Below are 10,000 nucleotides of genomic sequence, written 5' to 3'. Positions count from 1 at the left end.
TTACATTGTTTTCATGTGGAGCAGTCAGACAGGTTTGGCCTTGGAGGAGGTCTGGGCTCTGTCAGGAGGAGCTGAGCTCAGTGAATCCGGCCACAGGAAGTGGAGGCGGGCTCTTCCTCTCCAGCTGGAGGCATCCTGTGTGTTCGTCCACCCGGCTGCAGTGCAGCAGACTGAAGAACAGGAAGCGTTCTCCCATGTGCCGGGCGCTCGTCAGCATGTCGGCGCTCTGGATCAGCTGCTGCCGGGTGGCCGGGTCGCCGCAGCTCCTCAGCAGAACCTGAAGGTGAACCAGAAGGTATCAGACAGCAGAACCACCGGGGGGGGGCGGCGCTTCACCAGAGGGCCGGCTCACCTGCAGCCGAGCATCCAGGCCCATGTTCTTCAGGAAGCTCCTCTGACTGACAGGACCCAGACAGGCCACGCCCCTCCCGGCCATCCTCCGCAGGTAGCGGAAGTCCACGTCGGCGGTGAGGTCGGCTGAGCCCGGAGAGGTCAGGACGTCGTGGAGCTGGTGACCTTTGAACCCCTGAAGGACACAAAGCGTAAAGGTGGACTGAGTCCGTTTATAAAATGACATGACTGAACTTTGTTTTCCTTCGTACTCTGAACGTGTCCGTCTTTGTCCCGTTGTGTCCGTAGTCGGCAATCAACGCCGCTCCACCGCTCTGAGCTATCCTACTGGACAGCTGCTGGACGAGGGCCCCGCCCTCTGGACACACCTCCACATGGGGCCGCCTTTCATCTGTCTACACACACACACACACACACACACACACACACACACACACACACACACACACACACACACACACACACACACACACACACACACACACACACACACACACACACACACACACACACACAGTGAGTGGATGCAGTTGCTTAGTTGTCCTCTGAGCTGTGCGTTGATCAGCTGACCTGGATGAGCGTGCAGGATGCCGGGGTCGGACTCGGCGCCATCACGAACCTCAGCTGGTCCGGCTTCTCCGGGTCCACGTCTACCATCACCTCCCTCCAGCCTCTCTGTGTCCTCTACCCACAATGCACCAGCACAGTGTGAGACAACAAACACCAGAGGATAAAGGACGGTGGGGGAGGAGCCTGTTCTCGGCTCAACCGATCACAGTGACCTCATGCATATGTATGACCTTTGCCCCCGTGTTCTCCATAACGTTCTGCAATGTGACTCACCTGAAACTTGTGAACGGGCAAAGCGTCAAAGAACTCGTGAGCCAAAAAGACGCTGAACCCTGACAGACAAACAGAGGAGCGTCTCAGTGTGTAGTATAGTTAGTGGGGGGTACTGGTTCTATCAGTATCTGAGAGTGTGCCTACCTGCAGGTACGTGGTCCAAGTGTCGGTACCAGGACACCTGAAGGCCGCCGCTGGTTTCACCGCGCCGGTAAACCAGATCGTCCTCGCACGCAGACGGCTGGTTCTGCTCCGCCGTCAGACACTGAGCCTGGAGCCGACTCAGAACCGGGCTCACCTCCACCAGGTGGAGGGACACGGAGGCCCCGTCCACCACTGACCGCAGCTGGCTGAACACCTGAGGACGCACACACACACACACACACGGTTGGTTTCCTGTCTGGACCGGCTGAGTCCAGGATCGTGCAGCATCTCACTCTGAGGACGTCGCTGGCTAAAGATCCTTTTCCAGGTCCGAGCTCCACCAGCTGCAGCTTCCCGGGACGCCCGGCGGCCATCCACTCGCTGAGCGCCCACACGCCCACCAGCTGCAACACGGAGAAGGTGTGAGTCCAGATGTTTTCCTAAGTCACGTTAATTGAACTTTGACTTCAGCTGAGCTCACCTCTCCAAAGATCTGACTGATCTCAGGCGAGGTGATGAAGTCGCCGTCTGGTCCCAGCATGTTCTTCCTCACATAATAACCCTGAGACACCAACACACGCTGTCATTACCTTCACCCACCAGCAGGGTGTAGTTTGACCTGTTTGATCACCAAACACTACAACTTTAACTTATTTGAAACGAACCGGCTGTGCATTAATGAGTCTGAATAAATGAACGGTTAGTCATATAGACACTTCCAGTATTTACTTTTCTTTGTGTCTTTAACTTGTGCCTTATCAGGACCAAGGACAGCGTTCCACAGCAGCTTCACTCTGCTGCCCTCCAGTGGCCAATGCGAGTTAAACAGGAACTTTAGTTCACAACTTTACCAGGATGGAATTTATGTCACAATCTGTGAGTTTTAATGTCGCATCTACATTTCAGAACGTTTATGTCGTGAAGTTGTAAATGGCTGATGGAGAAGCTTAGGTGACCCTGAGCTCAGACAGAAGGTCAGCAGGTCAGGAGCAGCAGGTTCTGAGGGGTTCTTACCTTCACAGGGTTGGTCAGAACCTCCCTCATGTACTCGGCCACTGTGATCGGACCGGTGGCTTTTATTTTGGAGGTCAGGTGTCTCAGCATTGACACTGAGGTTTGTTCTTCTGATGAAGAGCAGAAGGAGCGTTTGGGCTCTGCGGCACACGAACCAGCGTGAAGATTCACCGAACCAGAGGCTACAAACATGAAGTAGACTTTAGTTTTTACTTCATTTCCTGCTTAAAGCTTTTTTAAATGTTCTTCAGAGAAAATACAAACATGAAGAATAACTTCAGATTCCTTTACAGAGAGAGAGAAACAACACAGTCTGAACTCTGACCTGCTGAGCGGATGGACGCTCTGAGCCGCCGCGCGCTCACCAAGAAAGCTCTCATGGTCGTGACGTCATTCTGAACATCTGGAGAAAAACGTGAGCAACACGCTGCAGCTAGCCACTTAGCCACTTAGCATCAGCCACAAGGACGAAAACAAAACGATCAGCTGTTAGGGTTTAAGCAGAAAACAAATCTACCAGCTGAGCTGAGACCAAACAGCATGCGCGGACGTCCGTTAAAAGATATAACATATAAACGTATAAACGTATAAACGTATAAACTCAAAAGAGAAGGAGCGCTGCTAGATGGACAAGTACACCATAATAAAACACATAATAACATCCGGCTATGCCTTCAAAATAAAACGGAACCTGTCTGACTCTCAGAAGATGAACGCCTCCTTTCCCGTCCTGCTATGTTATTCAACGAAGAGATTACAACAGTTGTGTCTAAATATAACAATACATGTTGTTTTAGTAAAGTAGGTAGGATATTAATGAATAGCTCTTATTTCTTTTATTGGGCTATATAAAAAAATAAAATACAAATACGGAAATGACGTATGAAACGACTTTTCATTTCCGGGTCGCGTGTCCTCATGCTGTTAAACATGGCGGCGAAGACCAAGCACCGTAAAAAAGATGCAAAAGAAACCAAAATGACATTTAAGGAGGAAGAAAGTAAGCCCGAGAATGAAAACCACAACGAAGAGGAGGAGGAAGAGGATGACGAAGCTGAGGAAGAGGAAGAGGGACGAGCAATGAAAGACGAAGAGCTGAATCTGGAAGAAGTTTTACGTCTCGGAGGAACGAAGGTGAGTTTAACATTTAAACTTCATCCAAAAGAGTTAAGAAGAAGACTCAGTCAATCTATTAGTGTGTTGTTGTTCCGATCAGCTGTTTAAACTCACTCAGCATCTCATCTAATACCTGCTGGAACCTTCAGAGTGAAGATGGTTCAGTCCAGATCAGATCAGAGGATTCTTTATTCAGGCGTTACAGCAGCAAAGTGTGAAAGAATAAAAGCCTAAAAGAAAAGAGCCTAACTAAAGTAAACAGTCTGAGTCAGGAGTGCAGAGGGAGGGGGAGGAGCCTGTCACTGAGAGGGGGGGTTAGAGAGTCTGTACCTGTAGAGAGTCTGTAGAGAGTCTGTACCTGTAGGGAGTCTGTACCTGTAGGGAGTCTGTAGAGAGTCTGTACCTGTATGGAGTCTGTACCTGTAGAGAGTCTGTAGAGAGTCTGTACCTGTATGGAGTCTGTACCTGTAGAGAGTCTGTAGAGAGTCTGTACCTGTAGGGAGTCTGGACCTGTAGAGAGTCTGTAGAGAGTCTGTACCTGTAGGGAGTCTGTACCTGTAGAGAGTCTGTACCTGTAAAGAGTCTGTACCTGTAGAGAGTCTGTACCTGTAGAGAGTCTGTAGAGAGTCTGTACCTGTAGGGAGTCTGTACCTGTAGAGAGTCTGTACCTGTAGAGAGTCTGTACCTGTAGAGAGTCTGTACCTGTAGAGAGTCTGTAGAGAGTCTGTACCTGTAGGGAGTCTGTACCTGTAGAGAGTCTGTAGGGAGTCTGTACCTGTAGAGAGTCTGTACCTGTAGAGAGTCTGTACCTGTAGAGAGTCTGAAAAGAGTCTGTACCTGTAGGGAGTCTGTACCTGTAGAGAGTCTGTACCTGTAGGGAGTCTGTACCTGTAGAGAGTCTGTACCTGTAGAGAGTCTGTAGAGAGTCTGTACCTGTAGGGAGTCTGTACCTGTAGGGAGTCTGTACCTGTAGAGAGTCTGTACCAGCCGTCACCTGTCGTTCTTCTCTTCCTGTCTGCAGGCCGACTTCATGCTCATCGCCGGCCTTGACGACTCCAACGAGCTGGTGGACGGAGGGAAGAAGGGAGCGATCGACGACCTGGAGGAGGGCGAGCTGCAGGCCTTCATCTCTAAGCTGGGACTCCCGGCTCTGGCGGGGCAGCAGGTGATCGCTGACGAGCCTCAGGGTGGCGCCGTAGAGAAGGAGAGCAAAAAGGCCAAAGCCAAGAAAGCGACAGCCGAGCAGCGAGCGCCCCCCGACGGGCCCGGAGCCCCCCCCAAGACCAGAGACCCCAAGGTGCCCGCTGGGAAGAAGAGCAAGCAGAGCGCCGACCTGTTTGAGTTCCAGCCTAGGAAGGTGCTGCTGGTCAGACCCGGAGGGAAGTGGTTTGACCTGGAGTACTCGGCCGAGGACACGTCGGAGCCTCAGGACCCGGCTCTGGTGGCTCGGTACAAGACGCTGGCCCAGCAGCTGCTGGGGGCGGAGGTGGACCTGTACCGCACCAAGAAGAACCTGCAGAAAGGAGCCAACTCGGCCTGGATGAAGACCGTGGTCTCCTCGGGCGTGCTGGCCGACCGCATGGCCGCCATGACGGTTCTGATCCAGGACGCTCCGGTGCACAGCCTGGATCACGTGGAGAGCCTGGTCTCCATGGTGAAGAAGAAGGGGAGCCGGCGGATGGGCCTGATGGCTCTGGACACGCTGAGAGAGCTTCTGCTGTCCGACCTGCTGCCCGAGGACAGGAAGCTCCGCCCCTTCGCCCAGCGGCCCTTTGACCTGCTGGAGGACCGAGCCAGCGGCAACCGGGACGCCCGTGACCGCCGGCTGGTCCTGTGGTACTTTGAGCACCTGCTGAAGCATCACGTGGCCGACTTCGTGGAGGCTCTGGACGCCGTCGCTCACGACACCGTGTCGGCCACCAAGTCCAAGGCGCTGAACGCCGCCCACGAGCTGCTGTGCGGCCGCCCGGAGCAGGAACGGGCCCTGCTGATCCAGATCGTCAACAAGCTAGGCGACCCCGAGTACAAGACGGCCGCCAAGGCGTCCCACCTGCTGGAGGCGGTGCTGCACAAACACCCCAACATGAAGGCGGTGGTGTGCGGCGAGGTGGAGCGGCTGATGTTCCGGCCCAACGTGGGCCGGCGGGCTCAGTACTATGGAGTCTGCTTCCTCAGCCAGGTGCTGCTGAGCCACGACGAAGCCCCGCTGGCCTCCAGGCTCATCGCCGTCTACTTCTCCTTCTTCCACGCCTGCGTGAAGACAAAGGACTTGGAGTCCAAGATGCTGAGCGCTCTGCTGTCGGGCGTGAACCGGGCCTTTCCCTACGCCTCCTCCGGGGACGAGAAGGTGAAGGAGCAGCTGGACACTCTGTTCAGGGTGGTGCACCTGGTGAAGTTCAACACGGCGGTGCAGGCGCTCATGCTGCTGTTCCAGGTGATGGACGCCCAGCAGACCGTCTCTGACCGCTACTACGCCGCCCTCTACAGGTACGATGCAGCGCTGCAGGGGGGGGGGGGGGGGCGCTCTGTCCTCGCTCCGCTCCTCTAACAGATGTTTGTGTTTCCTGTGTCACAGGAAGCTGCTGGACCCGGGTCTGTCCTCCTCCTCCAGGCAGAGCATGTTCCTCAACCTGCTCTTCAAGTCGCTGAAGGCCGACATCGTGCTTCGGCGAGTCAAAGCCTTCGTGAAGCGCCTTCTGCAGGTCAGCGCCCAGCAGAGCCCCAGCTTCGCCTGCGGGGCACTCTTCCTCCTCTCAGAGGTCATGAAGGTCAAACCGGGACTAAGGACGCTGCTGGAGGACCAGGAGGTGAGGACAGACTGAAGGAGGACTGAAGGTCTGAGGTCTTTGCTCAGGTTTATGGAGACTTCAAGTGATTTTCATCCACAGGACGAAGAAGAGGAGAAGTTCAAAGACCTCGCTGAGGACGAAGAGGAGGAGAAGCGAGATGAAGGAGCTGCTGCAGAAGAAGAAGCCAAGCCTGCGTCCTCCTGGGTCCATCAGCAGAACCTGGAAGGTGAAGGAGCTTCAGCCGAGGCGCTCTCTCCAGAGGATGAACCTGAACGCACCGTGTGACCTCGAGGAGCTTTGAGTGACGTGTGTTTTCTTTTTTGCAGGGGGGCGGAGCTTCACAAAGTACGACCCGCTGCACAGGAACCCTTTGTTCTGTGGTGCTGACCACACTGCATTATGGGAGCTGCACAGAGTGAGAAGCTAGCAAACCACACGCAAGTTAGCACAACACGCTAATGTGGTAATTTACTAATCTGTCTGTCTGTCTGTCTGTCTGTCTCTCCCCCCCTCTCTCTCTCCCTTTCTCTGTGTGTGTGTGTGTGTAGCTGACTCATCACTTCCATCCCTCCGTCTCTCTCTTCGCTCAAACTGTCCTGCAGGTAAACAAACTATTTTATTTGTAATTATATATTTATTTATTTTATTTTTTGCTTTATATTGAAATGTATCATTTTTTCACCACATTTTCTGTGTGTGTGTGTGTGTGTGTGTGTGTGTGTGTGTGTTCAGGGCGGGGCGGTTCAGTACTCTGGGGACCCCCTTCAGGACTTCACCCTCAGCAGGTTCTTGGATCGTTTCGTCTTCAGGAACCCCAAACAGCTGAAGAGCAAACGTGAGCTGTTTGATCTGCTGATTGATCTGCTGATTGACCTGCTGATTGATCTGCTGATTTATGTTATTGATCTTTGTGTTCTTGACTGATAAGTTGTTAGCCTGTGTGTGTTCCTCCTCAGTGGGCACAGAGGCGTCGGTGCTGCAGCCCAGACACAGATCAGCTGTTCACACGCTGGCAGGTGAGTGACAGGACACACGGTTGCTAGGAAACGATGCAACCTCAACTAGCATTTGAAGACTCGTCGCCTTACTTTCTCTCTCTCTCTCTCTGTCTCTCCTTCTCTCTCTCTCTCTCTCTCTCTCTCTCTCTCTCTCTCTCTCTCCCTCTCTCTCTCTCTCTCTCTCCCTCCCTCTCTCTCTCTCTCTCTCTCTCCAGTGAATGGTGAGGAGTTTGTGTCTAAAGATGAGAGTCAGATTCCAGTGGACCAGCTCTTCTTCTACAGGTGAGGAGCAGCAGATCAGATCCTGATCCTTCAGATCCGCTCTCCTCTTTTTACAAACATCCATCAATTCTTCCTCGTATTTTCAGGATTTGTTTTGTTTGTTTATTCATATTGTTAACCATTTTGTCAGGTTCTTCAAGCGACGGCAGCAGGAGAAGCAGAAGCTCCGCCCCCAGCGAGGAGGCGGAGACGAGGACAGCGTGGAGGACGTGGACGATGACGAGTTTGAGAAACTCCTCGGTGAGTTTAACGACTTCATCCACACGAACATTATAATGTAGCATCAAACCCAGAACCCTACTGAGTCTGTCTGTCTGTCTGTCTGTCTGTCTGTCTGTCTCACAGACTCGTGTGAGGGCGACTCGTACTTTGCTGACCTGCAGGGTGAAGAGCGTCTGGACTTCGCAGGGTGAATGACCTCATAGTTTGATGGATAGTCTGATTGATGGATTGGATCAGGTGATCTGATTGATCTTCTATGTGTGACAGAAACGTGAAGAAGAAGACGAAGGCCAAAAAAGACGCTGAAGATTCAGACTCAGACGACTCGGACATTGACGACCTGGACGAGGAGGAGATGTCTCTGGGCAGCATGGACGAGGAAGACTTTGGAGAAGAACTAGAGGAGGAAGGAGGGACGTTCATGGATCCTGAGGCAGGGGGAGAGGAGGAGGAGCAGGAGGAAGAAGAAGGTAGGAGTGTGTGTGTGTTTTAAATATAAGGCTCACTACTTATCAATCAACCCCCTCACTGAGCAGAACTAAACGTACAAATGAATATTTTCTTGTTTCAGTGGCAGAGTTTGATGAAGATGAAGATGAAGATGATGAAGGTCAGTAAAGTAAACAGCTTTATTAGAGTTCAGATTCTTTACAGATGTTTCATTTGAACTTCCTTTACTTCCTGTGATCATTTCAGACTCCAGGCCCAAACGTAAACGCAGCGCCGCCACAGGTCAGAAACATCGACGACATCATTCAGCTTCTTCTTCTGCTGAAACATTCACCTTTGTTTTAAAACATGCCGGACTTTTATCCACAGGTTTTCAAGCAAAGAAGAAGAAGAAGTCAGACGCTGCCGTGTTTGCTTCTGCAGAAGAGGTGAGGTCACTTCAGCCATCAGAGCAGGAGGAGGAGGAGGAGGGGGAGAAGGAGGAGGAGGAGGAGGAGGAGCAGCAGCAGCAGCAGCAGCAGCAGCAGCAGCAGCAGGAGCAGCAGCAGCAGCAGCAGCAGCAGCAGCACCGGTGAAACTGACTGTGTGTTTATGTTTCAGTTCGGTGAGCTGCTGGACGAAAACTTTGGTTCCAAGTTCGACAGCGTGGGGATGAACGCCATGGCCAACACGGACAAAGCAGGTACGACACGACCCCGCCCACATCTGCTCACCGGCTGATGAAACCTCACTGACACGCCCACACTTCCTGTTCCCCTGCAGGGCTGAAGCAGCTGAAGTGGGAAGCTCAGCGTGACGACTGGATGCAAGGACGCGACGCCAAGACGCTCCGCCAGAAGAAGAGCGCCTTCAACAAGAGGAAGACCATGGGCCGAGCCCGGACGGGAGGCAGGACGTTCGCCAGGAGGAAGTAGCCACGGCGGAGGCGTGTCACTGGCGTTTGGCAGCCCAGTTCTCCCGGTCTCGCTCTCTGATGCCATGAATCCCCGCCCACTCGTTGGACTTGTAGTACACTGTGGGGAAAGGGGCGGAGCTTTGAGATTAATGAGGAAGAGGTCAGGATGGGGAGGGCTTTTATTCTGAAAGGTCATCACAAGTTCCCCAGGTAAGGATGACTTTTCAGAATAAAAGCACTCACATTTAGCTCCTGTCAATAAACATCAGATGTGATATGTTTATTGTGTCTGGTTGCTGTGGAAACGCTGTAATCTGTGTCACTCGAACAAAATGTCACAACTTTACTCTTTCCTCACTTTATACAGAAACATTTAAACCTCTAAACTCTTAACAAACTGAATTTAAACCTTAGATGTTTCTGTCACAGATTTTATTTCTGATCTATGCTTCATTTTTTCCCCCAACCGACTTTCTGCCTAATAAGACATTTTTAAAATTAAAGAAAGTTTGTATTCAAGTTTAAGGAAATTCAAATGTATTTTTTTGCTCTATGGTCAAACTTTTATTTTGAAATGAGTTCCATTTCTTTTGAACTCTTTTCTTATGTAGAATGAAAGTTTAGTTTGAAACCTTAGAGACTTCAGAGGAGGAAATGTTTTTACCTTCCAGCAGCGAGGGAAACTTTGACTTCATGGAGTTTCTGAGGTCTGAAACACAAACAGTCACCTGTCAATCATCCTGTCAGCTCCATGATGATGTCATAATGTTTGTCTCCACATGAATGTGATTAAATAAAGAATCAATCATACAAATATCAGTGTGTTACACACAGCTGACTGGATGAGGCCTCGTCTCCTTGGCTCCTTATCTCCTTCGCTTAACTTGAGGCTTCAA

The 10,000-nt window shown here is 51.8% G+C and overlaps 3 protein-coding genes across 5 annotated transcripts in view; 1 reads left to right on the top strand and 2 right to left on the bottom strand.

Annotated features, from left to right (window-relative positions):
- Nucleotides 1-33: 33 nt before the first annotated feature.
- Nucleotides 34-3,028, bottom strand: ndufaf7 (NADH:ubiquinone oxidoreductase complex assembly factor 7). Its single transcript, XM_076137279.1, has 10 exons — nucleotides 2,678-3,028; nucleotides 2,353-2,534; nucleotides 1,820-1,900; nucleotides 1,632-1,742; nucleotides 1,339-1,552; nucleotides 1,195-1,253; nucleotides 922-1,035; nucleotides 603-746; nucleotides 353-526; nucleotides 34-277 (listed from the first exon to the last, which is right to left on the bottom strand). The coding sequence occupies exons 1-10, from the start codon at nucleotides 2,730-2,732 to the stop codon at nucleotides 62-64; spliced, it is 1,350 nt and encodes a 449-aa protein (XP_075993394.1). The 5' UTR covers nucleotides 2,733-3,028; the 3' UTR covers nucleotides 34-61.
- A 203-nt stretch (nucleotides 3,029-3,231) lies between these two features.
- Nucleotides 3,232-9,628, top strand: cebpz (CCAAT enhancer binding protein zeta). Of its 3 annotated transcripts, none has more exons than XM_076137278.1 (17): nucleotides 3,232-3,486; nucleotides 4,490-5,955; nucleotides 6,044-6,275; nucleotides 6,357-6,483; nucleotides 6,584-6,672; nucleotides 6,806-6,859; nucleotides 6,990-7,092; nucleotides 7,214-7,273; nucleotides 7,471-7,537; nucleotides 7,668-7,777; nucleotides 7,883-7,946; nucleotides 8,027-8,229; nucleotides 8,331-8,369; nucleotides 8,456-8,491; nucleotides 8,579-8,637; nucleotides 8,810-8,891; nucleotides 8,972-9,628. In XM_076137278.1, exons 1-17 carry the CDS (start codon nucleotides 3,235-3,237, stop codon nucleotides 9,121-9,123), a joined length of 3,195 nt encoding a protein of 1,064 aa, XP_075993393.1. In that variant the 5' UTR covers nucleotides 3,232-3,234; the 3' UTR covers nucleotides 9,124-9,628. The 3 variants fall into 3 exon arrangements, with proteins under 3 accessions (XP_075993393.1, XP_075993392.1, XP_075993391.1); XM_076137277.1 differs by having other exon boundaries at nucleotides 8,027-8,235; XM_076137276.1 differs by having other exon boundaries at nucleotides 8,456-8,637.
- LOC142988195 (protein CEBPZOS-like) overlaps nucleotides 9,140-10,000 on the bottom strand; it is a 1,730-nt gene continuing 869 nt past the window's right edge. Inside the window, exons 3-4 of the mRNA XM_076137280.1 lie at nucleotides 9,769-9,813; nucleotides 9,140-9,222 (exon numbers count right to left, since the gene is read on the bottom strand). Coding sequence (XP_075993395.1) covers nucleotides 9,140-9,222; nucleotides 9,769-9,813 — 128 coding nt within the window. The remainder of the gene's footprint in view (nucleotides 9,223-9,768; nucleotides 9,814-10,000) is intronic.

Source organism: Genypterus blacodes, unplaced genomic scaffold (assembly GCF_046128005.1).
Source record: "Genypterus blacodes isolate CSIRO-AG114 ecotype Tasmania unplaced genomic scaffold, CSIRO-AGI_Gbla_v1 ptg000301l_1, whole genome shotgun sequence".
NCBI lineage: Eukaryota > Metazoa > Chordata > Actinopteri > Ophidiiformes > Ophidiidae > Genypterus > Genypterus blacodes.
The sequence above is the reverse complement of the archived record's forward strand: the minus strand, read 5'-3'. Positions and strand labels throughout refer to the sequence as shown.

What these genes read in the sequence shown, in the direction of transcription:
- ndufaf7 (XM_076137279.1), bottom strand. Translation starts at nt 2,732, where the DNA reads ATGAGAGCTTTCTTGGTGAGCGCGCGGCGGCTCAGAGCGTCCATCCGC. An exon ending in AGCGTCCATCCGCTCAGCAG is followed by an intron (nt 2,535 to 2,677) that starts GTCAGAGTTCAG and finishes TCATGTTTGTAG; the next exon opens with CCTCTGGTTCGGTGAATCTT. An exon ending in GCCTGGATGCTCGGCTGCAG is followed by an intron (nt 278 to 352) that starts GTGAGCCGGCCC and finishes GTTCACCTTCAG; the next exon opens with GTTCTGCTGAGGAGCTGCGG.
- cebpz (XM_076137276.1), top strand. Translation starts at nt 3,235, where the DNA reads ATGAAACGACTTTTCATTTCCGGGTCGCGTGTCCTCATGCTGTTAAAC. An exon ending in CATTATGGGAGCTGCACAGA is followed by an intron (nt 6,673 to 6,805) that starts GTGAGAAGCTAG and finishes GTGTGTGTGTAG; the next exon opens with CTGACTCATCACTTCCATCC. An exon ending in TCGCTCAAACTGTCCTGCAG is followed by an intron (nt 6,860 to 6,989) that starts GTAAACAAACTA and finishes GTGTGTGTTCAG; the next exon opens with GGCGGGGCGGTTCAGTACTC.